Below are 26,486 nucleotides of genomic sequence, written 5' to 3'. Positions count from 1 at the left end.
AGTTACTGTACTGATGGAAATTTTCATTAATATGCTGAATACTTCAGAACTGCATTGCAGGATGATACTAAGAGCTTGTGACACTTTCAATACACCCTTATTTTTTCCTATTGACCAATTTTCTCCATTGCTGTTGAAGAATGCAAATGTTTTATTGTCATGCAGATTAATCGATAATGAAAATAATTGCTATGTGAAGCCCTGAAGAGCTTACAGAGCTTACAGAGCATGCATGCAACATGCTGAAATGTCTGATTCTCACTCCTACCTTGGCTCTTTGCACTGGCCCTCTGTCCTCTGCTTTGTCTCTTCAGAATTTTTCACTAAACAGTTAATTTGTTTAATAGAAATTTTAACATTGTACAACATTTTAGGGGTCCTAGCACCAGGGGAGCTGGAGCCACACACTTATTTCCTTCCTGTCTTTCTGCTTTGCAGAAATGCAAAGCATGTAATATGTTGTGGTAAAGGTGACCTGGTTACACAGAAAATTACATCTTTCTGCCATAAGAGGGCGGCGAATAATTTAGTCTGAGACACTGGGTGACACTTGAAGTATCATGGTGTGTTGGAGTCAAAAACTTGTAGGTAAATTGCATTTATCAAAATTAAGATCTCTTAACTTTATTTTTAAGTTATAGTTATTTTTTATTAATCAGATAACATTAATTTAACTCTTGCACAATCCCATGTGAATTTAAGGTATGTTCCTCTCATTGTGTATGAAATCTGAGAATGGTCATGGGCACAATCTTTTGTTCAAAATTTATATAACGATTTGCATAAATCCTGTTCCCGGTTGTTTCTTTTGTTAACTTCAGGTCAGAGGGTGTGTTTACAGGAGGACGACGATACTGAATGGAATGAGGAGAGATATGGTTTCAGGCACATACACTTACAAAGAATATGTAGCCAGTTGTGTAACTAAATAAATGTCCCAATTGCAAAGTTAAAAGAGAATGTCTTTATTATATTCACAATTTATTTACAGGTATATAAAAACAAACAATAACGTTCCATATATACAGTTATGCCACTGTGGCACTCACCATACTGCAAACCTTCAAAGAAACACTATTCATGTCCACCTAGTTTATAGTATACAGTATAATACAATATGTTTACCATTATATTTAAATCCAGAAGTGCCAATTTATACTGATTTAGTGCAGATCTCGACCAGATCAGACCAAAGAAAGAAGGAAAAAAAACACAGGTTGAGGTTTCTTTTTCTTTGCTACAAATGGAATAGTTACTTTAAAAACAACAAAATGATGAAAGGATTTTGCCTGAGTGCACAAATTTCCATACTATACATGTTGTTGCTCAGTTTCAAATTTTAGAAACTACATTTACATCCTTTTAGCTGTGACGGCAAAAACTCAGTGACCCCTGCTCTGAATTTCTGGCTGCTGTGAGTTCTCTGAAGGCACACTGGATATCTGATTGCACTTTGAAACTCAATCTGGAGGCACTATGAACACATAACAGTGTGATCCGAGTTGTACAGTAGCCTTTTGTGCATCATTAGACTAGATACTTAAAATCTCCACATACAGTAAAGTCAAGTAATTCTCACTTTCCACTTAAAGTGCTCATGAAAATCAACCTGTGGTAATAGAAAAGCACACCATCTGTGCTGTAAAAAGGTGCATTTGTCCTTTAATAGGGACACACGTCAGATCAACTGAATCAGCACCATAAATGCATTAAACTCTTGGCCTTAACATCATTTTTACAACATAGGTGATACTAACCTGAGACTGAGACACCTAAAATCATACCGCATAGTAATCAAGTACATTATGTCTGAGGTCTGCCAGTCTGGTAAGGTCCAAAAATCTTCACAGACAACATGGTTTGTTATTACTGATATTAGTATAATGTCTTCAAATATTCTATTATCATTTGATATTTCTGTTTCAAACGTGTATGAATCAGTGAATTGGGTCTGTCAAATTACAACTTTGTAAAAGCTAAAAGCACCCCAGACTGGCCGGCGGCACGTCAACATAAATATACTTGTCCCCTGAGATAAGAGTCTGAGATGGCACAAACCACACCTGAAAGAAGTTCCTGTTAAATGTATGTGTGTGTGTGTGTGTGTGTGTGTGTATAGTGCTTTTGCATAATTTAACAGTTCAACAAGTTAACAGTTCTGCATTGCTGCTGAGATCGATCTTCAACTTGTGTTTCCCATTGTTAGTCGACCACATCGAAACCAAAGTGTTCTTCTGGTTTCACAGTCTGTCCAGGCTGGATTGGACAGATCTGTGGCAGGTTTGTGGCGACTGCTTGTCATGATGGAGGAACTCAGGGATTTTTCTGCCAAGATGAAATAAAAAATAATTAGGGTGATGTTTGTATGTGTTGCAGTTCTCATAATTTTTTGTCTATATGTTAATCCTAGGGTTTGATGCTTGAAGTCAGTTAGGTACAGTATATTTATGTTGTTGATTTCACAGAAAACTCAAAAACACATTTTTTTTCTATTACCTATATTGCTATTTATCCATTTAGATTGTTTTTGTGTGAGTTGCTGAGTTGTGGATCAGCTTTAGAGATGTCTGCTTTTTCTTGAATGTAATGGAATTCAGATGGCGCTTGGCTTGTTGTCTCAAAGCAGCAAAAAACTACATTTGAAAAGCTCATGTCTCTTTATAGAAATCATGATCCGGTTACTCAAGATAATCCTCAGACCTTGTCGTGAGCACTTCCATTTAAGAATTACTTCACTGATAATGAAATACACCCACCAACCATATCACCAGGCAAAAGGAAGCAAGTATCTATTAATTGATAAGAGGCTCATGTCGTCATTCCTGGAAAGACAGATGTATTTTTGGTGCTTTTGAGCACCACAAGCTGAGTGCCATCTAGTTCCATTAGAGAAGGCAGACCTCTCTACTGCATATATATGCACACACACACACATAACTGTGAACTGTCCCTTTAACAATCACATTATTCTTCCTGAGTCGAACCACTATTAGGAAAATTAGTAAGTGGACTCTACTATCACAGGCACTTAGCTTTTTCTGTATGCTGTACCTCAATGACAGTATGAATCCAGTTTAGCATCTCTTCCACATTGCAATAGACCCCTGGTCTTCTCTCCCGAGCACAGCCAATGCCCCAGCTCACCACTCCAACCAGATGCCACTGAGACGAGGTGAAGTGGACCAAAGGACCCCCACTGTCCCCCTGAGATTCATAACAGCACAAAAACATTTTATTACATTTTAATGTCCAAACATTTTGCCAGAGGAGAGTATCAATAATGAACCATCCTACAAACTACAACCAACACTGAACTGCAGGCTTTTAGAAGTATAACTTCAAATAAATCCAGTTTAAAAAGGTAAGGCATTATAAATGTGATTATTAGGTTGAAAATATTATCATCAGTGACCCGTTACCTGGCAGGCATCAACTTTCCCCTCTAGGAAACCGGCACAGATCATCCTTGGGGTGATAGAGCTACCATACACTGTAGGGCTGGCACACTTGGCCCAGTCGATCAAAGGGATGGAGGCCTTCTGAAGTGAAGGAGAGACCTTACCTGAAGGCACAACAGGGATGCAACATTTGAGTTAGAGAGGTCATTTAAGAGAAGGCATCTTTTGTTGTTCACAAGGTCACACAGTAGATAATGATGAGAGGTTGGCTGTAAGGTTTCTCACCATTTTCCTCCAGGTATCCCCACCCAGTCACAGCCATGGTGGCTCCAGCGGCAAGGCCAAGGGCTTTAGGAGGTAGACAAACCGGCTTGCGGCTCACTGAAAGACAAAAGTTGGCCTTTAGAATTCTTACTAGTTTGTTTTTGTCATTGCTGTGCAGTTTAATATAAAATGTATGCTGGGTTTAAAAGAAAATCAGTAAAAAATGTTAAATAAAGTTATGTATGACTCAATTTGAGTTAGTGTACAGTATGCTGTTTGACATGTCCACCACTAGAGGGCAACGGAGTAAAGGCTACTAAATATACAGTATAAGCCTACTGAATTTACAGTATCTTTATTGGAACTGTTCAGGCTTAAACTTTAACTACAAAGTCTACAAAGTCAGTTAACCAATATGCTAATAAATATACCAATCAGTCAGGGGTGGTGACTGCAATCAGTGTATATGAGTATTAAATTAAACTCTAACCTCCCACACTGACTGGGCTGCTGAGTCTCATCAGTGCTATGTCATAGTCATTTCGTGCTGGATTGTAGTCTCCATTCAGTATGATCCTGTCCACATAGGAACCTCCCAGTGTGCCCAGGTATGTCCGGCCTGACACCACTCTCCAGCGACTTAGCTCCTTTTTACTGCTGCAAGGCCCAAAACAAGAGAGCAAGGAGGAGGTATGAGTTTATGTGTTAGGCATTAACCACAAGGCAAATTCACATGAAATGCTGTGTATGGAAAGTTACCCAGCAAAGCAGTGGGCGGCAGTGGCCACCCAACGCGGTGAGACCAGCGAGCCTCCACACACATGTTGGCCTCCCTGCTGAAGGCTGACCTGCCAGGGCCAGTCCTCAATGGACGCATCTGTACCCCCAACAATACGGTCCTGAGAGCTCACCTCTCCACAGTCTGAAAAACAAAAAGATATCTTGTTATTTTCAGGGATTATTTTCCTTTCTTGTGTTATTTTATGTCTGTGTTGCTAAGACAGAGTTTTGCTGTTTCCAACATGCATGTTTGAGCCTGTCAGTGTGAAACTGATCACACTGTCATTGTCCACCCACCACACAAAAAGCCCCACTCCGCCTCATCATAAACTTTAAACAATGTTACAACAGTGGTTACTTTTCTAAAAATAAAACTCACCTGAACAGGACAATGATACCACAGATCCGGATCTGCATACACTGCTGTTGAAAGAGATTATCAAATATTTAGTGTTACACACGTACCACAGAATTAGTCAAATAGACAAGATACACAGTCAAATGTCAACCTAACTTCACCCCCACACTGAACTTTGTCTCTGTTTCAGTTCTGCTCTGTGTGAGTAAAATACCTGACCATTTCATTCACTTTCATATAGGATAAGACAGAAAGGAACATAACCTGTGGAATTTTTTGTATTTAAGGAACAAAAACCTTGAGAACAGGCACTACCTCAACTAGACATATTAGCTGCAAGACAAAAGGAGAAGTTTTTTAGCAAACAGAGATAGAAACAGATGGGACTATAAAGGGGGGGAAGGAGAAGTGTATAATATGCTTTCTTTTTCAATACAACTGCCACTTTCTAGTTCAGAGGAGAATCAGCTCTGTCAACAGCTATCTTTGTCAGCCTTAACATAAAACATAAAAGAAATGTGAAAAGCAACAAACAGTTTCCTAAACAGCAATGTATTTTTTAGATAAGTTTAGATCTATGTAGCAATGACAAATAATATCAGGAACTGTGACATTAAAGGCATTGTTTGGATTTTTTGCAGAGGGGTTGTATGAAAAGAAACAGGTACTGAAGTAGAACATTAAGCAACATAAAGCTGTGGACAGGGTTGGCAGCAAAACGTATTTTAGTTGCCTAAAAAGTCATATAATAAAACAAACTAACACTAACTAATCACTTTTTAGCTATTAGGAGCCCCAATCATCTGGCTAGTCAGGTAAACAATTATGATGTATGTCTGCCGATCAACAATCCCCGTTATTAGATAGAAAAAAATAAAGAAATAGGGGTCTCAGTCATCTGACAGATATCTGTCATTTTATTTTCTAGTTTCTGCAGACTGTTGAACCAAACTTCATTCTTAAAGTGTTTTTTTGGTATGGCCATATTTATCACAGTAAAAACTTTAGTTACACCATCAGACAGTTTTCTGACTCATTTTGATCTGCAGGCACAATTGGCACACGTGTCGTTTAGTCAGTAACATCATTAACTAACCTGATGATGAAATGTTTGACACAGACACACATATTTTACAGTGCTTGTTTTCACCCAGTCGGAGGTGTGGTCGTTCTGAGGACAGGGACGTGACATGTGGCTGCTCTCATCCATGGATAAATACCTCATACAACCGAACTTCAGAAGTTATAACTATCCCTTTAAATTTTATTTTCCTAGTTTGATGACATATGTGTTGCCTTCCTCACCGGTCCATGGTAGCCTGGTGTATGGGTGTGTTTGTAGTCCCAGGCCTGACAGCTGTGAACGGTCCGGTTTTCAATAAGGGTATTAATGTGTCCACTGGGACATTTCTGCTACGAGGTTTACTGTCAACACAAAAGGGGGGCAATGTAAGGCTTCATTTCAAATAACCCTGTCATTAAATTTGCAACACAATCTATTCATCCTCACTAGATGTGAACTCACTTTGTGTATCCCAGCTGTTTACATGCCGTCTGTGTGTGCTGCTGGGTCCAGTCGTCACCACACACACTCCGCCAACCAGCGCCAGGACTGTACACCTGCAGGACGTGCCGAGCAGATGTGAGACGCACTGAAAGGGAGGAGGGAGAAGAGGAGTCATTTTTTCACCCTAGCTTTGTTTTTGTGTCTGTGATGACAATGCGAGACAGGGTCAGGTTTTTGTTTTACCTGGAAACGTAGTGTTGGCTGCAAATCTTGACACACAGGTAATTTCATCCTCTCCTCCAGAACAGTCATCTTTCCCATCACAGGTTTGGTCTAATGGGATGAACTTCACTGAACTCTTGCAGAAGAAATATTTGCTGTCAATCAGCTGCTTGACTGCAGGGAAAAGGAGTGGCACGTTGGCAGAGAAGGGCAGACATAGGTTAGATCATCAGAGAGTGACACATAATCCTGTCATGAAAACATGTTTCTCCAGTATCCAAACAGTGAAGACTTATGGGAATATGAAAGCATTCTGTGGTGTGAGTACGTGTGTTTGAAGGAGGAAACTACTGTCAGACATTGTGACTCACTGAAGTATCCTGCAGTGACCAGTATCCCCAGTAACACCACAACTGTCAGGACAGTCAGCAACACTCTCTTTGTCTTAGCCGCCTTGTCTTTCTGAGTCTTTGGAGCCGTCATGGGCCTTCTGTGGCGGCCTGGCCGTGGAACCACTGGGACTAAGAGGGAGATTTTAAAAAACACTGTTATTTTTACCCTTTATTTTTCATTTAGTCTATCTTTTTATTTATTAACGCTACTACAAGAAGTTCTTAAGTGGTAATGAAACCATCCCACTGGGTCAGACTCTCCTTGATATTGGATGAAACAAGCCTGTGTTTACATTATCCCTGCCAAATTTACAGTGAATAGCATGTTAGCCAGTTTTAAAGAAGCAAGAGAGATTTTTATTCAGATAATTTTATTTGTGACACTATTATTATTTTGGTAGAGACACTATTAATTTTTTCCACAAGGGCCTCTAAAATTAACAAAATGTGAAAGTTCCTTGTAGTAGCTTTAGTGCCTAGTATGGTTTTAAATAGAATAACTGACACCACCAGGTAGAAACACAGTGAACTAAGAATGAAATAAATTAAAAATAACTTGTTTAGGGCTGCAAAGTAAGATTTTCATTATTTATAATTTCTAATCCCTAATTAGTTTACTCATCGTTGCAGAGATTAGTCAATAGGAAAAAACAATGGTTCACTGAATGTGCTGCAAGTTCTCAGTATCATCCAACATTACAATTTCCACATATTTAACATTCATAAAAAGTTCCATCTGTATAGTAACAAAGCGGACAGCTTACCTGGCTGCCTGGGATTCAATGGTTTCGTACTTTCCTCAGGCACCTGGGCAATTGTCTGAGGAAAGAATACCAAAGATACAGAGGATGAAATGAGCACAGGTGTTGAAACAACAGTGTGCACTGCATGGCTTGTGAGAATATGCTCAGTGTGTGAAGGTGGTGTGTGATTGTGTAATTATGTGTAAGTTGCCGTGTGATTTTCTAAGCGCTCAGAATGTGTTTGCATGCGTCTTTCAGTGTTTATTTCCAGATGATCGATCAAATATATTTGAGAATAACTAGCATCTTTCTGTCCAAAAACCTCACAAAACACAGTAAACTTGAGCCATGTGTAAAACAGGTGTATATTACAATGCATATCCACGGGAGGAGCCGCAGAGGATTACTGATGGTGTACACATGGAACACAGTGTGCCACTACGAGTTGTCACGTTACACCCATGTGCATATGTCAGTCCATATGCTGCAGGCAATTCCCATAATCTGTTATCAGACAGACCCCACCATGCAAGTATAATGAGAGTGACTCGGACTGTACACCATTGTTGGGTGTAATGTGGCAGAGTCTACTGGGACCCAGTGAGTCTTCCATTCAAATGCAACAGAAAACTCTCTAATGTTGCTGATGGTATAGTGAGATGGGTGGCCGCCCATCAACCACTAGAGCCAGGGTAAAGCCCCATGCGGCTCATGTATCCATGAGCAAGACATCAGCTGTATGCCAGTTGCATAACTGGATACAGCACATTTCAGTCTGCATTGTGTGCGTCACATGCAGGATTAACTACAAAATTAATTACAGTAGTTATGTCACATGATCCTCTAAAGCTGCTGTTTCAAATAAATAAGGATGCAGTTGAGTAATTTCCCTTCCGATTATTTTCACTTGAAAATTTAAAAATGGAGCCTCATGCGGTAACAATGTAAAACTTTTGAATTTCTTATCTTGTTTAGGGCTGCATTATTATTTTCACTGTTGATTATTCCATCTATTATTTTCTTGATTGATCAAGTAGTTGTTTGGTCTATAAAATGTCAGAAAATGGTGTAAAATATCAATCAGTGTCTCCTAAAGTCCAAGATGATGTCCTCAAACATCTTGTTTTGCCCACAACTCAAAGATATTCAGTTTACTGTCACAAGTGACTAAAGACACCAGGAAGTATTCACATTCAAGACACTAGAATCAGAGAATTTAGACATTTTCCTTAAAAAACAGACATAACACAGAAACAAAAACAGTTGGTGATTAATGTAAAAATTAGTTCATAATTGATTAATCGTTGCAGCTCTAATCTTGTTAGCTAGGCTAATCATCTGGCTGATGCATGATGGTAAGCTAAGTGAAGACCTGGCACCTACAACCCTGTTTAGCCAGTCCAGTCGCATTTAATTCAAACATTTGCATTTTTATCACCATGAAGCACCAACGACGCTTGTTCGCTCTTACCGGGAGTTTGATGGTCATTTTGGTCCTTTCAGTGGACCAACAGGTCGGGACTTTTAGCTTGCTGCTGCGAGTGTGTTTAGTTGGGTTAACCACTACCAACATACGAAAGATGCTACTCTCGGTGAGTACCTGTCGTCTTTAAATTTTAAAACTTGTTATACATTTACCACGAATAATGCTGTTTTCAATGGTCACGTTGTTCGTAGTTAGACGGTGTGTGAACGGCACGGCATCATTCAGTGAAGGACTGGACGTTTGGTGTGTTGTAACGTGCTGTCAACGGGGCTAACGGCGGACAGCTAGCCGTTGGTGGCTAGTAGCTAGAGCTAGCTAAATACTTCCACCTGAGTTGACTTTAAACTACAATATCTCGTTTTCTAGTTTTACACGCGTTAAATGCAGAATATGTGACTTGTGGGTATTTTGCTTTAGAATTGTTAGGGGAACTTTTGACAGTGTTGACAGCTGAGTAAACATAAATTAACTTCTTTTTGCCACTTGGGGGCAGTACGCATAATATTTTTAAGTTGATGCTACTAACTTGTTAGCAAACCGCTAACAGCTTTTTGCTCTTTTGGGTTTCTAGCAACTCCTGAGGAGGAATATCTGGATCTTAAGCTGCTAATTCTTCCACTGTGTTTGCCAGGTATGTCTACTTTTTCTTCTTCCTCCTCCTCTTCTTCTTTTTATTATTATTCTTTAAATTGCACTAGGTTACTGCCTCCTACTGGCAGCCTGTGGCACTCTCTGCCAGGCCAGCCAGTAGCCACCTGTGGCAGCTTGTGGTATTCAGTGGTAGCCTGTGGGATTCAGTGTGGCTGTTTATGGCACTCAGTGTTGCAGCTTGTGGCAGCTAGTGTCACAGCTGCACAGAGTGCCACACTTAATTATTTCATGTAATTGTCTACCTGCTGTTGTGCTATCCCAATTAACCCTGTAAGACCCACTGTTGCAGAATTACAACAATTTTTGTTATCCCCCAAAACCCCCTTTTTTTTTTTTTTTTTTTTTGGTTCAACCACATTAACATACTCGTTTGGTCCTATTGTTCGGTCTCAGAATGCTATTGGGTCATACATTTGTATATAAGGCCTGCCATCAGGTCAAGAAGTCACACAACCTCCAGATTTTTGAGAAAGCATCATCCCCTCGATTTACTGGACTGGATTTATCTGATTGAAGTAAGTAAAATGCTTTAAATATTTTTTTTTGTGTTTATTACAGTGTCTAGAACATATCCATATGTAGTCATTGTGGAAAATGTGCCTTACATTTTATTTAGAGCTTGTTTTGTAATTGTTGCAATATTACAACGTTGGGTGAATGTGGTAGTCAAAACAACCCTGTTTTGAGAGGAACTTCAATTTAAATTTTCCCAATATAACTTTAAACTACACATGATTTACACATTCTAGCCTGATATTAGATTACATATTATTGTATTAGAAACTAGTGTGCAAAGATATATTTCCATATCTAATCATTTTCTTTTACTTATAATGATTTCTAACCACGTTCAACACTCAGTATTTTCCCCTTATCACAGAAAGCAGGACTTTCTAACAAAGAAATTCTGTTTGTGCATGTCTGCCCTTTGTCTTGGCTATCGATAAGAAAATGTTCCTATCAATTCATAGTCAAAGCAGTTGTGGGGGATGCTTGGGGGAGGGCATTTTTCCATTGTTCTGGAACAGGTGTTGATGTTCAGGAATGTAAGGTGTTGTTGTAAATTGGAGGCCACCTGCATACCTATTAGTATGATAATCAGAGTTTACAATTGGTCAGCTATACACTATTGTGTGACCAGTTAAATGTGTGAATAGGTTACTTCAGTGCAATGTGTAAACGCTTCATATTGAAATCAATCTCCCCACCATCCCCTCTTTTTCTGCAGGTTATCTAGAATCTAATAAGAATGTGTGCTGTTTATATATACATTTGTTTCAATCTTATTTTTTCCATTTCAGAATGCCACCAGCAAGGAGAGATCTTCGGTACAATGTGCAGGATGTGATTGGGATTGTCCAAAATGGAGAGAGTGATGTGGACATAGAGTTTGACGACACTGATGCGAGTGACGAGGACTCAACCATCCCTAGGTGATGGGAGTCCAAACGGTCCCTCTTCCAAGAAAGCATGTGCACACCCCCCACAGGATGTGCGCAAGGACCTAACTGGACATTTCCCAATGAAGGTGAAGAGAGGACGCTGCAGACATTGCAGTAAAGGGTATACTAATACCCAATGCAGCAAGTGTGATGTTCGCCTCTGTTTTTCAGAGGACAAGAACTGTTTCTGGGACTATCACTGTAAATAAATGTCAAAGTTCTAGTTGTTGCAATAAATGACTGTTCATAACAACATGACTGAGATTATTTTTCTGTTCTGGGACAAAAGCAAAACCCTGCAAATGAATCCTTAGTTCTGTATTGTTGTTCACACAATGAGTACAAATACAGGAGATTCTGCTCCCCATTGAGCCCAACGTTGCAATATTACAACATTTCTGTAAAAACTTACAAAAACATTTTGTTTTTAAAAACACCTCATTTTTAGCATCAAAGGCCTCCTACAACAACATCTTAATGGTTGAAAAAAAATTTTTTAGTGTTTTTCTATATTTGGGTTTTACAGGGTTAAGGCTGCACAGTTAATTGCAATCAAATCAAAAGTGCAATATCCAAATCACAGAACAAGAACCAAATCACATTTTTTTTGAAAAAGGAAAAATGTGTGAGAAAACAGCATTATAATGAAGTACTGTAGCCCTGCAGAGAACTGAACCAAAATAGTAAAGTTGAAGGTTGGCCAGAAATTCACTCCATAAGGCCAATGGGAGCTAAAAATTCAGGTGATAATCCTCTGCAGGTTCATATCTATAAACTCTTTCACTCTCACATTGTCATTTGATATTGTATTGTAAAATTCTCAGTTATTGTTGTTGTAAAGTATTATAACAGGTAATATAATTTTAACTATCTTCTTTTGCCACTGAGTAATTAGTGAATCAATTACTTTTCAATTAGTTACTTTCTCAAATTATGTATCAAACTGATGCGGTCACAAGATATCTTCTGACTTCACCAGTTGATGGAGGCAAATGCAGAGCACAGTGGATTATGGGATGTTGAGTGATACAAGGACACACCAGGTCTGTCATCCAAATTCAGGCTAAAGAGGGCTGCATTTCACAGCTAAATTTGGACACAACTAGTGACTGAATCCCTTCTAGGTCTGACCGATCTACATCTTTAGCAGACAGAAAGTTTAGCTTGTGTGCTTTTATTCATCAAAGGTGAATGTGGTTCATTATATACTGTAGTGTTTTATGTCAAGTATCACATTAGAATGGCTGCTGACTGGACGTTCTACTGATTAGTTACTGAGTTTGAAGACCACTTTCATCTACCTGCTGTTCTTCCTTTTGTAATGTCCTTACAGCTTTACATTCATTATTTGAACTACAAGCATATTAACAGTACACTTGGTTGATAATGTGTGTAGTTTGACAAACGTGCCTAATCTTTGATGACTACATGAGGAATTGCAGGAACAATAACTAAACAAAAGAGCTTATGAGGAACACTACATATATATCTCTCATTTTCACTTCTGCTTTAAAATACTTGGTAAAGTACCTCATTTGCATATTTCTTTGCTGCCAGGCGTTTTTAAAATTGACTTCTGTTTAAATAAAGGCTGATCCAGCTGTTTCATGTCCACTAGCAGGTCTTGTCAGTCAAATGTAGGGAACCAGCAAAGTGCATGGACTCTATAGAGACAGAGGGACAAAGAATGTTGTTGGGCAGGTTTTTTTTTTTTTTTTTTGGAAGGGAGCTGACTTCATCCTGCTACGAATCAGCTCTGCTGATCTACAGTCTTACATAACACATAATTTAAATAACGTCCACCTTAATAGAGCTGCATACATCAAAGACCCACTTTGTTCTTTACAGTCTCTATACGTCAAATCTCTCTCAGATTTCTCTTTACAGCGAAACAAGTTTGTTTCACTTGTGTGCATTGGGCCCTGTGGCACTTTTGTAGGTAACATGAGTGTTGTACTCACTAAAATGCTGTTTTATGTAATTAGTTTATAGCCATATACCTTTCACTTTATGTAACAGGAAGTAAGGTGATTCTGAGATGCCCTGTCCTTACAATTTTCCTACAAGATTAAAGACTCCTTTTTTTTGAGAGAGAGAGAGATTTTTTTGTAAGTCACATTGATACCACAGTGGTTCCCAACCTTTGATGACCCCTGACTAACTGACATATTTTATGGACATTTCCTATTATATTCAATGCATAAGAATTAGAGTACAGTAACAGATAAACTGTTAGGTTAACCCAAATATTACATGCAGTAACTGCAGGAAGTTTGTGTAAAACAAAGATGCATTTTGAGCAGATTATCACATGTTAACATTATATCAGAGGTGAGTTTTCTGTATCTTTTGAGGACCTTAATAGGCTTTTACAATTCTCTCTTTGTCTTGTGCATTTTTTTTAACTTGACAACTACTTGTTTTCTTCCGCCTGATTGGCCTGATAGCCATTTTTATTTGAGCTATTTGGTTGTTTTAATTGTGTACTTTTAAAAGGTAGGACAAGGTGTAGCAGAGAGTGAATTCTCTGTCAATATAGCTTGGGTTCAAGGTCCGTATTGTGCCCTTATCATGTGAGATTTATTTGGATTTTATATCTTAAAAACTAATAATAACGTAAACTTTTAAAAATGATTATTTTACTTAATCTTCTTTCCAGAAATTAATGAACTGCTGTGACAGAGGCTTGTACTGTATATATTCTTTAAAAGTTTTCTTAAATCCCCTAAAAAATCAAGATTGTGAAACATTGGCAACCACTAGTGCAGGTCAGGACCCCAAGATTGGGATTCAGTGCCATTCAGTACTACATTAAAAAAATGTATTTAATGCTACTCCAAGGAACTTTGATATTGTGCTGATTTTGGAGGCTCCTGTGGGCAAAAGCAGTAGTGCCCTAACTGCCATAACCACAAAATATAAAATTATCTCAAGAAAAGCACCCACCTGTTTACTTTTAACTGGAAAACATACTACTCCCTGTAACTCTGCCAGGGAAAATGCAAACACCTTCTTGGTTAGTCTGAAAAGAAGCCATTAAGAATAACTGTTTAGAAATAGCCTATTTTCTTGCTGATGGTCTTGTTTGCTTATGTAGGTCATATAGAGGCATCAGTGTGCTGATTAATACACAACCTAAAATTAGTCACTCATCACTAATACTACCTGTCAGAAATCTCAATTAAAAAGAAAAACAATAGGAGAAACTAGGTCACCATACCCAGATTTCATACAACATGAGCTGTCTGAGAGAAATAAAGGAAATGATTAATGAGACAGCACACAAAAGGGGAGGTCATCCAACCAGGGAAACCAGAAACATGGCTAAAAACAGTCATGTAGCCGAAAGTGGACAAACACATACCTGAAAATACAAGTTCTGTTTTTGTCATACAGTAGCACAGCATGATGGTAGTGCCTCCTGGGAAACATAAATGTCATCAGCGGTACCATGACTAAGATAAACCAGTTTATGACCCGGAGCAGTGTTTCAAAACAATGATGTGGCATTAGCCAAGTGTCACCGTAGTGCTTGTCTGAACCTGATTTTGTTTCATTTTGAGTCAGACCAACCCAGCCAGTGGACTTCAGCCAGATAACCCAGGGTTAGTGGGAACTGCTCCAGCTCCAGCGAAAAAGCATAACTGGGTCAGCCTTAACAGATAAAAGCCTTGACACGGTAAACCTTTTGTTCAAACGAGGTGTTCCCCTCACCTGCTTCTTAGCTTTGTTGGATTATGTTGCTCTCAACTGAAATTTTCACAAAAGGGCTTTTGAGTAAGTACGCGTGACATGTTGGACAAGCTTTAATCAAAGGCAGAGATGTAGACCAGTGCAGAGCACTCATGTTTAGATATTTACAACCACAAAAACAAGCACATCTACAGTATATGGGCAGAAGTGTAAACTATAGTTGGTGCTGAGTAGACTTTACTCACTAACACACAAGCAGGCCCATGCACCAAGGCTCATTCATATAATGCAGTGATGGGAACACATTCTTTAGAATATGTCTGCTATCTTGTTTGAATAAAGTCAAAACTGGTCCTTACTGCATGCAAAGTAAATAAAAATAATCAGTATCAGCATGATCATTATTATTTACAGTCTTTATTAGATAAGGACCTTCCTCAAATACATTAATCTCAAAAACCAGAACAGTTGATTTATTCCAGATTTAGCTATTAGCTGATTTAAGTCTGTAGTCCCCGAGCAGGTACACGCACAACAACCACCAGACACTAAAAACACCTGAGGTCTTCACATTACATAGTCTCTGACACACTAACACTTACTGTATTTAGACAAATCTACAAGCACACATCAACATTCACCCAGTACAGCTATACGATTATAACATAAAGTCTGCTAAACTTTCAAACTCATACATTTCTAACTCAAACTGATCTTCCTGGGTGCCATTTTATTATCTCACCTACAGTAAGGCTGCAGCTAACAGTTATTCTTATCACTGAGTATTACTGTAGTTTCTCAGTTAACTGAGAAGTTTTTGTGTGAAAAATACCATCATAATTAACAATAAGCCATATTCAAGTAGGTTGTTTTGTTTGACCAACAGTCCAAAAGCCAAAGCTATCCAACTACTACTACTACTTACTATCAAAACAGCCAAATATTTTTATTAGTTTACAGATTAGAGTCGTCACAAGAATCCATACCAAAATATCAGAATTTTAAACTTCAATACAATACTACATTAAGGAAACGACACTCAGTACCTAATTTTCACAGCAGAAAAAATAAAAGTTCTTGCCACACAAAATAGTTGTTAAGAAAACAAATAAGGCAGTGTTCAGTGACCTTTTCTGTACCAGAACTGTGTGCAGGATGTTACTTGTTTTGTTTTGCTGCAAGCCAAATTTCAGGCAGAATTAAGACTCAACTAAAGTGAGGTCTTGAATGAGCACTTGGATCATTTTGTATAGCTTCTGAACTTTTAATACTATCATTAACAGATATTGGTTTAAACACCTGGGCTTGAAAAAGTAAAGTTGACGACTGGCTGCTGCTGCAATTAAGGCTGCAACTAACTATTATTTTCAATACTGATTAATCTGTTGATCGTTTTCTTGATTCCTCAATTACTCACTTGTTACATAAAATGTCAGAAAATGATGAACAATATTGATCAGTATTCCCTAAAACCCAAAGCAATGTCTTGTTCTGTCCACAACCCAAAGTCATTCAGTTTACTGTCATCGAGAACTAAATAATCCAGAAAATATTAACATTTGAGAAGCTGAAATCAGAGAACATGATTATTTGATTATTTGGTTTCCTTTGAACGTTGTCAACTAATTGATTATTCAACTAATTGGTACAGCTCTAGTAGCAATATCAACCTAAAATGTTCCTACCGGCACAGGAGCTGCCACTGAGAACACACCTTTAATAAGATGCTGAATTTTGTTTTCTGTATACATATGGTCAACTATCAACTATCAACTCCAATCTACTGTTTAGGCTCCCATTTCGTTGCACATATCATTTCCAGCATGCAAAACATAGCTGCTACGAGCCAGTAGATTGCAGAAACTGGTTGAGCCCAAGTAAACAAACACAGAGCACCTTTAGTTTGACACTCTATCTTTGTACCACAGTATGATAACAAACTTGCTAGCAGGATATGTAGTGATGATCATATTCAAATGGACTCTCCAATGGAAATCAGTTGCCATTTTCTCAGTCAATATGTTGATTGTACTTTCAGATGCACTCACCCACATGATGTAGTTTTCTTTCTTGGTAAAACCCAGATGTACCTCTTCTGAGCACAGAGTAAACACTGCCCTCCCTCCCTGGAGGTGGGACTCCCCAGTAACTCACTGTCCGCTGTATGTCCTTCGTCCTCTTCTTCCTCTCACCCTCCCTCTCCACTGGCTTAAACTACAAAACCTGGTTTGATTCAGTCTCTCTCTCTCTCTCTCTCTCTCTCTCTCTCTCTCTCTCTCTCTCTCTCTCCCCCCCTCTCTCTCTCTCTCTCTCTATCCTTTTCTTTCTCTGGCAGTGTAACTGAATCCGGCTTGAAGGGTGCCTGACTCCCCTATGAAACCTTAGGGCTGTAATAAAGGGTGCTGGTGGCGTGGCGTTGTGTTTCGACGATCCACAGATTCAGAGAGAGTTGTTGTTGAATGACCAAGCCCTGCTGACAAAACAAAACTAAAGTATTCCAGGTAACCTGACTCTTGAACCCTCCTCTCTGATTATCTCTTCCTACCTGTGTGCCCTCCCCAGTTTTGTCCTTCCTCCGCCCACACATCCCTCCCACTCCAAACTTTTTAAGCCCTCTGGATATAAAGCACACCATCTCTTCTTTTGCTTCCTTTGTGTCCTTTACTCCTGAGCTCCCCTCTGGTGCCTCTTTGCCTCTCAAATTTTACCCAAACATACACCCACACAGCCATGCATCTGCATGCATACAAATGAATGCAAAAAAACTCAGACACAACATGAAGGTAACAGTGGTGTGGCGTGTGTGCCACAACATGCCCCGAGGCTGAGGTGTGTTTGCTTTTTTCACCTGTGTTGTTTTGACAGTCTAATGAGAAGGCAGTTGGTATCAGTCAGGAGTTGCTGCCTGACATCAGATAGTGACTCATGCCACGTAGCATGAGCATAACAAGACTATGACAAATACACTCAATGACCTACAAGACTGTACAGTCATGCTAGGGTCTGTGAGGCTGCATGTAGGTACATTAGTGAGTGCTTTTATCTAAATACTAGGGGTGTCACAATGTCAATATTAAATCAATTTCAACAATCGAAATCAAAGGAAGAACTGGTAGTTCTCCCAGTATTTTCTTTTAGCAGCATCTGGCAGGTGTCCGGAGAAAAAAACACTTCAAAGACAATACAGCATAGGTTTCTGGCAGTTATATCACCATATTCTTCTTTTTAAAGAAGAACTAAATGAACAGAACAAAATGTAAATGACAGGCGTGAAATCAACAATCTGTTGATCTTTACAAACCAAGACTTGGAATTGTCATGCCTACACCTTCAAAATGCAAACATGCTGTAATCATGTAAACAGGTATGTTTACCATGTTCACCATCTTAGTTTAGCACATTTGCATTCTACTATTTGCTTATTAGCATTATATGCAGTATAGCTGATAGGAAAAGTCAATAGTTTTGTAGTTATTTGGTTGTGACCATTTTCACCCCCCCTCCAATAAAAATCAAGTTTTTATCTTTGTTAATGTGTCCATATGGTGTTTTTTATGAGCTAGAAGACATTGCATTTGCAAAATGTTAAATCAAAGCTATGGCTGAACATTTCCGCCTTGGAACTGGATTGTATGACAGTCCCAAAAAGAAAACAGATTCAGACAGCTGTGGTTTCATATGAAACATACGGAAGAAACAAATCCCATCAACTTGCCTATCCACATTTGCTCTGGCAAAATAAGGGGTATCAGACAAGCAGCCAGGTGTAGCTTTCTATCTATCACTGTTTTGCACGCTAAATTTCACTCTTCAAAATGATGGCAGAGTAGTATTCTGTTTTCAGTTGTGAAGTGACAAATGGAGAAACGCTGAGTCTTCATGAATTATCAAAGGACGTGAAAAGCCTAGAGAAATGCAGTTTATTTGGAAAAACAGTAATGAAAACTCTAATTGAAAGTAAGGGAATCTCTGTTATTGTAATTGTCCTTGCAGGAAAACCTGAATTTCTGTAGCTATTTTAATGACAATCTATTAGAACTGTATGATACTGTTTATAAATAATAGTTCAATATTTTTAGGCTATTCCGCAATATACAATATATATCTATAATATATATCCATTGCAATAATATTGTAGGGAAATAATATTGAGATTTTTAATAAAGAAACATCAGTGATGTGGATTTAATTACTAAGTGGGTAAGGGCAAATAGTAGACCAGCTAGAACAGTCTGGCAGGTTCAGAAAATTTCCTCATTTACTGTAATTCATCTCTTAAAACCAGGAAAAGACAACACTATGCCATATCATGATATAATGATAAAAAATTAAAGACAATGGCTAAACTCACACCATGATATCAATATAATATTGATATATCCCCCAGCCCTACAATATATCCCATATTTGTTAAGATATTTCACTAAAAAACAAAAAGATCAACATGGTGCCACTAGCAGAAATCAGGGAAAGTCATTATTGTGCTCCAAACAGACAAATAGATGGTTGCGTGACTGGAATTCAAGATGTTGAAAATATATTTGAACATGCCCTTAATCTATGTTTGATTAAATGTTAACTGAAAACAGAATTAAATTAGCCATGTCAGAAAAATGCTTTGTGTGGGTTACATGCAAGAATGCTGCAGTTCTAGGCACACCCATGTAGGGTTGTCACGATACCAGAATTTCAGTAGTCGATACCAATACCTGTGAATTTTCACGATTCTCAATACTAATTCGAAACCCCGATTTAAAAAAAAAAAAAAAACACAAACGCAGAAACTCTGCTACTGCCCTATTCAGCTTTTTTGCCTCAGTTGAATTCGAGTCATATTTTCTGTGCCTTTCAAAAGCTTCTGTGATTTTTGGCTGTGTTAGTGTGTGACTTTCCTCCTGCTTCTCCTGGTCTGGCTCACACTGATACTGTAAAGGAAAAAAAAACTTTTAGTTTAAATAACATAAGAGACTGTCAGACAGTATCATGACACCTTACGTATAATGACGCAGACCGCATCGTTACGTTAAACGTCATCTACACGAGGGAACGACTGAGCGAGAGAGTAGAAGCCTGCACGGCTGCGCTTCAGCTGACTCTCATGCCAAAATGACAGAACGTAGCAGGCATATTCGGGTTAACGTATAACGTGACAGTGACAACGGTGATAGTAAACGGAAACTCACTCACTTTGAATTCTCTAAACAAGTCGGGGTGCCTGTCTTTGAGGTGTTTGGCCAGGTTTGATGTGCTTCCTCCTTTCGTTTGAAAACTTCTGAGGCACTGTTTGCATGTCGGCTTGTTTGAGTCTAGAATTGCTCCGTATTCATCCGCCTCGAATGCAAAATATTTCCACACGCGACTCTTAGTACCTGTCTTGTCAACAAGCCGACGCGTTGTACCACTCTCACTTGCTGAAGCTATTTGTTTCTAAGACGGCAGGTTTTATTCTTCAGCGCCACTGACTGCTCCGTGCTGCTCACACGCGTATAATGCCCCCATCAGTTCCGCCAAGAATCGACACGGCTTGCCGAGGGAGAAGTAGTATATTCAGTTCTGACGGTACCAGAAAAAAGCAAGTATCGAATTATTTTTTTCGTGTTGGTATCGAATTGGTATCGAAAGTATCGGTTCTTGTGACAACCCTACACCCATGTATGTGAAGTAACCAAGTTTGATTAAAAAAACAAAACAAAAAATAAAATGAAAAACTTGTTATGACATCTCTGATTGGATTGTGGCCAGATGTGCTACACACCTGAACATTTCAACCTGTAGAAAAAAATACAGCAGCAAATTTCTGTCTTAATGCAACAAATGTTAAATGACCCTTTAAGGATGCACAGGGTGACAACTGTGGGCACTAGGTCAGTGCTTCTAAAAATTAAGCCACTGTGAATGTCATGGGACACTGAGCAGAGACAATGGAAGAAAAAAATGGGAGTGTTAGAAAAAAGACTGATAAGGTTGACCGAAGAGAAGAAGCCATTGTGGGAAACAAGTGCTGATTGTGTCGTTTGACCTGGACTATTAAATGCAGTGAACCTTAAAACTTGCTCTCAACCTTTCCTCACTTATCAAACTTGGTCTATTGACTCAGAAATAGTCTCAGAATACACAGTATCTGCAAAGATAGATAGATGGATGTATTTAAATGTAGAGTAGGGGGTAGCTGGATAGAAATTTCTAAGTGGTTCAGTTTGAGGCTGATGACCTCTGATTTTTCTTCACACTGGTCTCTTTCAACAAATAACCTCAGTTCACCATGTTGATATATTCAGATTCCCATGCAAGTTGCCAAAACATTTAGAGGCTCCACCCTCGTATGAAATCTGGTGCCTGACAACCTACTGTGTGTTTGCCTAACTGAGCTCAGTTAAAGTCAAGCTAGTGTCATTTAGATATCAGTTTGTAAAATGACGGGGGACAAAAACCCTTTATCATTAAACTGTCATCCACTTTTTGTAGTCGTCCCCTCCCCCGTTTAAACTGTGACTCACATGAACATTGTGCAGTCACAATGTTTATCCAGGCTGACATGGTCGAACAATAGCTGACAAGATGTTTGCACACGCTATAAAGCAGAAGATGAGACCAATTCAGAGATCTAATAAATGTATTGCATGCCCTTGTTTGACTTAAGGCTTTTTGTGTTCATCGGCTTTATTTTGTTCATAATCCCATCAGCTCTCACAGCACGACAGCCAAACACAAAGTCCACATCAAACTGAAGAAATTAATTCATCTGTTCATTTCTTTGTCAGTGAAGCCACTTTGCTGCTAAAATCACTGGTGCTTTTGTTTGAAACTGGGTACACGGAGGTTCAAGGACAACTAAATGTACCACTGACTTCGTGAACAGTTTATAGTCCAGATGGGTTACATATTAACAGATTAGTTGAGGGCTATTGCTGTTATTTTTGGATTTCAGATGTAATTAAAAATGGTCTGTAGTTTAACGAAGATCACTGAAGCTAAAACTAATCAATTAAATATATTTTCTAACATTTGTATTACGTATTCTCTGACAGCATCTTTGGAAAATGTTGAAAATATTTTAGTTCTCATTGAATTGTAAACTGCAGCAACAAATTCAAAAGCAGACATCTTACAGCAGAGGTATTGATCATGTTGAAGAACTTAATTTGATCACAAGACCAATTTTACTCTAGGGTTGTAAAATTTGTGGATTTTCTTTAAGTGATAGTACATTACAACAAATAATCATTCATAATTAATAAGATACAAAACACGTTTTTGTTTTTGTTCAAGTAACATTTGAACAATCCTAGAGGCACATTAGTTATGTGAAACATAAATTCACGAAGCAAAAACAATTTAAACAAACAGGGTCTTGCTCAAACAGCTGCTCTTTTCCATCCTTATTCAACAAATGTCTGTGTGAAACAAAATGTCAAATGAAGCTCAGCTGCTGCCATTTCTAGACTAACAAGACAGACCAAATAAAATCATGAGAAAACCTGTGAGCTCTGGAAAAATGGTACACAAAACATACATTATCAGTTCATACACTCTTCACTGATTAATTTCTTAACAGCAATTAGTGATTAATCATTAACATCCCGTTTTTGAACAAAGCAAAATAAATATGTAGCCCGATTACAATACAAATCTAACATAGTACTAATATAGCAGCATATAGAATTAATTTTAATTGAACATGGAAACAGAATTCAAGACCTTCCAACCTTTATTTTAGCTCATACTATGCAGTTCACGACCACAAGGCTGGAAATACTTGTTATAAGATCTGGACCTTTCTGATAAAGATAGTTTACTAAAGTTTAGATGGATGAAAGTTCTTCTCTGAATTGGCTGAGTTTGTGAAACACCTCAATCAGCAACAGACACTGATAAAACATAAGTAATAAAAAACATCATCATCATACACACAGAGACATGATTCCTCATATCAGTGCTCTTCCTCACCTGTAACGTGACTGTCACTCGTCAGCGAAGCACCTGAACATTTGTGAGAAAACTGGTCATCTTTCTCTGAAGAGCCGTTCTTGTTTCAACAGGGAACTCGCCTCAGAGTGCCTTCACCACCACCTCTTTGCCCTCCACCTACAGAACAAACAATTTATCCCTGTCTGTCTCTCTCCCCCTGTCTCTCTCCCTCACAGACACACACACACACACACACACACACACACACAACCACCTCTATTTACCATCAAAGCCATTACAGAAACATCTCCCCCTGGTCAATCCATTCAGACCGTCCTTTGTCCACACAACTGTGTATTCTGAGAAACTTGATATTAAGTTTGAGAAACAAGAGGAAGTGTCGCTTAAAAAATATAACTGGTTAATAATTAACACCTTCACATTTCATGTTCCCTGGACTCTAAAGAATGTATGTTGTCTCATTGAAACCCAACTGATTTGCATGTTTTTCACAAAACTGGTTTTGAAAATGGACCAAATATCTTTTGAAATGTTTCAAACTCAAAACAAAAGGCCAAATTCTTGTTGGGCGAATGCTATTCAGGTCAGGTATGTGGTTAAAGTTTTTTTGGTTAAATAGCAGAGCTGCATATGTTAATTGATTACTTGTGACCTTTTGATAATTACTCAATAGGTTTGAGTCATTTTTTAAGAGCAAAAAGTCAAAATTCTTTGAATATTTCTAGGTTTCTTTACTTCTCTGTGGCTGTAAACAGAATATATTTAGGTTATTGACAAACTGAGGTTTAATTGTGATCCCAGTCCTGCGTCACTGTCCTCTGGGAAAACAAAAGCCTTTTTTAATAGTTTTATTGTGTCTGCTGAAACCTACCTCACCTGACTGGCAATTGTGATTGAATGGATTTACAGTATGAGGAAGTACTTGTTCTCTCTGCTGAGAAATGCAAAATATATCACATCATAAGTTGTTACATAAGTAGGCTGCATGTTTCCACAGCAATTCATCAGTACAGAAGTAATGATAATTGATATCATAGATGGAGAGCTTTGCGGCCTGACTGTCTATTATTACCTTAATCACTGTAAAGAGGATCAGTGACACTTCTCTGTGTGATGTGACAGTGAGATGAAATTGTTTCTCAGAAATTTGATGCTGTATTACCAAGAAACCCCCAGACGAGTTTCTGAAAGTGTATATTTTTTCTGCTTACTGTTACCGCTCACCTCAACACACAGACATAAGCTACATTTTTGAAAATTGATATGTTGACCTACTATTTATAATTTGTTTTCCCTCTAGAATACATTTATGAAATCAAACTTTAGACTTTGTTATAGTTAAAGTCTACATGGATTTATTTCCACTGTTACTTTAGCCTGTCAAGATGGAGTAAGGTACTGATTATCTGAGTGAGGAACTGTTCAGTCAATAGCAGTTTCATTTCATAGGCCTAGGAGCTACTAGAAATTTGAATTATATGAAGAAACTGCCATGTCCTGCCATGGGACCTAACTTTGGAGAAAATATGAGCTGTAGTCAATGTGGAGAGAAATATTTTTTGATCCCCTTTTAATCGTGCCACAAATCATACAGTCAAATTTTTTGACTGCTCAATCGATTTTTAAAATATAAATAACTGGTGTGTAGTTTGTTACCTTGATGGTAAAATATAACAGGAATTAACATTGATGTGACAAGAAGAAATAAGCAACTAATCCATTTTATTTGACTTGTTAATTCAGTCTGTTACTCTATGCTCCACACTGACCAACTAAGGCAACCTCAAAGGGTCTGACGTCAAACTCAAGATTCATACTTTGAAAATTCAGTTTGATGTATTGTGTGTAGTTTTCAGGGGGTCTATTCAATTTGGTCTCACATCTTGTTTTATTTACTATTTTCTAATGGCACCAGCTTGATGAGCAAGAACAGCTAATTTACTTTAAAAGTATTTTATTTACTACTTTTATAAGCACTATAGAAATTATGCTGCTGAAATATAGGGTATACAGAATATATATAATCTAGAAGTGTACGATTCAACTTTTCCCATGGTCTAGTATTTAAAAAAGCAACTAAATATCATAATAAACTGTAGTACCAATTTGCAGTACTTAAGAATCACAATACATGTCTAATCAGCCACTGAGTATTGTGATAGTATCGAAATTGGGAGATAAGTGTACTGTCCAATCATCATCATTTTCCGTCATCACTGACAGGTGCAAAGTTTCTTCACTATTATTTTCACATATAAAATGCAACACATTGTATTTTGCAACTGTTGGCACATGAAGCAAACACACATGGATGCTACCTTTTTCATTATTTTAGGGCACTATATAATGGATAAATTGACATTCTCAAAATCTTGACACTCATTAAAAATGGCGCAGAGTAAATGTAATGACCGATACAGTCAATAAGGTGTGTATGTGGACATATGGCCTAAGAGTCTGTAGCCATGCTAACAGCTCTTTTTTAGGCTGTAATGTACAGTGGTGCATTGAGCTGAATGCTAACATCTGCATGCTAACATTATTTAACAATTACATATTCTCTACAGGGTTCACTATCTTAGTTAACATGTTAGCTAGCTAACATTTACCATTTAGCAGTAAGACGTATGTCAGTAGTTTTGCAGGTATTTGTTCATAAATGTAAGTATTGGACAAATTTTGAGATTATGATAGCACAACAGGAAAGGTCAGGTGATCACTGTCATTAGGATGCACCCTCTCTGTTCATGGCAATCCATTCTGTAGTTGTTGAGATATTTATGTCTGGACCAAAATGTCACCCCCAGAGCCATACTGCTCATGTGGCTAAAAACTGGAGACTGCAGAAAGATTACAGGACTGGGGAAGCTAGGCCATGCAGTATATAGTGGTAACTGAAAAGAAACTCAAAGTTCCTGACACTCATTTGCTGTTGTGCAAGAGAAAGAGTTTTTATTTTGCTTCCCATGAAAATTGTAGCACACTGATTTGAGAAGCAGATGAAGAGCAATCATCAGACTTCAGATGAACAAGCTCTCACTGAATATAAAATAAATCTAATTTTATAATATTCTGTAACAAAAATGAAAAGTATACAAAAGAAAAAGTCAAATTATTCAGACAGTTTTGAAATAAGTCCTTTCTCACATTAAATTTCTAGGTGTCATAGTAAATGAGAAATTAACATGGAAATACCATATTGAATTTGTCTGTAAAAAAGACCATGAAGTCAACTGGAATTTTGAGGACAGTTCACTCATTGATAAGTCATGCTTGTATTTTAACTTTGTTACAGCTTAATTTATCCTTATTATGTATTGTAATACTGTGTGGGCTGCCACATGTCCCACTTTTCTTAATAAGATTTTGCAAATCCAAAATACATTTTTGAGAATATTTAGATTTGCTAAAAGATGCAGTTCATCTGCTACTCTCTTCAGAAAATACAAGCCACTACCAATTTCTTAATGTGAACATATACCAGACTTGTGTGTTTATTTATAAAAATGTGCACCTAAGTCAGGCATTGCCTAGCACTTTTTTTAATTTTCCTCATTCAGTCACGCTGTACAAGACTCTCAAAGGACTTTCATCTTTGGACTTCCCTGAATCAATTCACGC

General features: G+C 38.1%; 1 protein-coding gene across 4 annotated transcripts; it reads right to left on the bottom strand.

Annotated features, from left to right (window-relative positions):
- Positions 1 to 949: 949 nt before the first annotated feature.
- On the bottom strand, positions 950 to 23,049 carry tmprss4a (transmembrane serine protease 4a). 4 transcript variants are annotated; one of them, XM_084716929.1, is made up of 13 exons: positions 22,884 to 23,049; positions 7,686 to 7,740; positions 6,901 to 7,050; positions 6,551 to 6,703; positions 6,326 to 6,452; positions 6,106 to 6,225; positions 4,822 to 4,865; positions 4,422 to 4,584; positions 4,153 to 4,319; positions 3,684 to 3,779; positions 3,420 to 3,562; positions 3,052 to 3,204; positions 950 to 2,325 (listed from the first exon to the last, which is right to left on the bottom strand). In XM_084716929.1, exons 3-13 carry the CDS (start codon positions 7,010 to 7,012, stop codon positions 2,314 to 2,316), a joined length of 1,290 nt encoding a protein of 429 aa, XP_084573055.1. In that variant the 5' UTR covers positions 7,013 to 7,050; positions 7,686 to 7,740; positions 22,884 to 23,049; the 3' UTR covers positions 950 to 2,313. The 4 variants fall into 4 exon arrangements, with proteins under 4 accessions (XP_084573055.1, XP_084573054.1, XP_084573053.1 ...); XM_084716928.1 differs by lacking the exon at positions 22,884 to 23,049 and adding an exon at positions 16,985 to 17,219; XM_084716927.1 differs by lacking the exon at positions 22,884 to 23,049 and adding an exon at positions 9,136 to 9,557 and having other exon boundaries at positions 4,822 to 4,862.
- Between the last annotated feature and the right edge of the window lie 3,437 nt (positions 23,050 to 26,486).

The sequence above is a fragment of the Lutjanus erythropterus genome, chromosome 4 (assembly GCF_056507025.1).
Source record: "Lutjanus erythropterus isolate fLutEry1 chromosome 4, fLutEry1.hap2, whole genome shotgun sequence".
Taxonomy (NCBI): domain Eukaryota; kingdom Metazoa; phylum Chordata; class Actinopteri; order Lutjaniformes; family Lutjanidae; genus Lutjanus; species Lutjanus erythropterus.
The sequence above is the reverse complement of the archived record's forward strand: the minus strand, read 5'-3'. Positions and strand labels throughout refer to the sequence as shown.

Coding starts and splice junctions, on each gene's coding strand:
- tmprss4a (XM_084716925.1), bottom strand. CDS start 9,237: ATGTTGGTAGTGGTTAACCCAACTAAACACACTCGCAGCAGCAAGCTA. Junction 7,051..7,685: donor ATTGAATCCCAGGCAGCCAG/GTAAGCTGTCCG, acceptor TCTCCCTCTTAG/TCCCAGTGGTTCCACGGCCA. Junction 4,585..4,821: donor GGTATCATTGTCCTGTTCAG/GTGAGTTTTATT, acceptor TTTGTTTTTCAG/ACTGTGGAGAGGTGAGCTCT.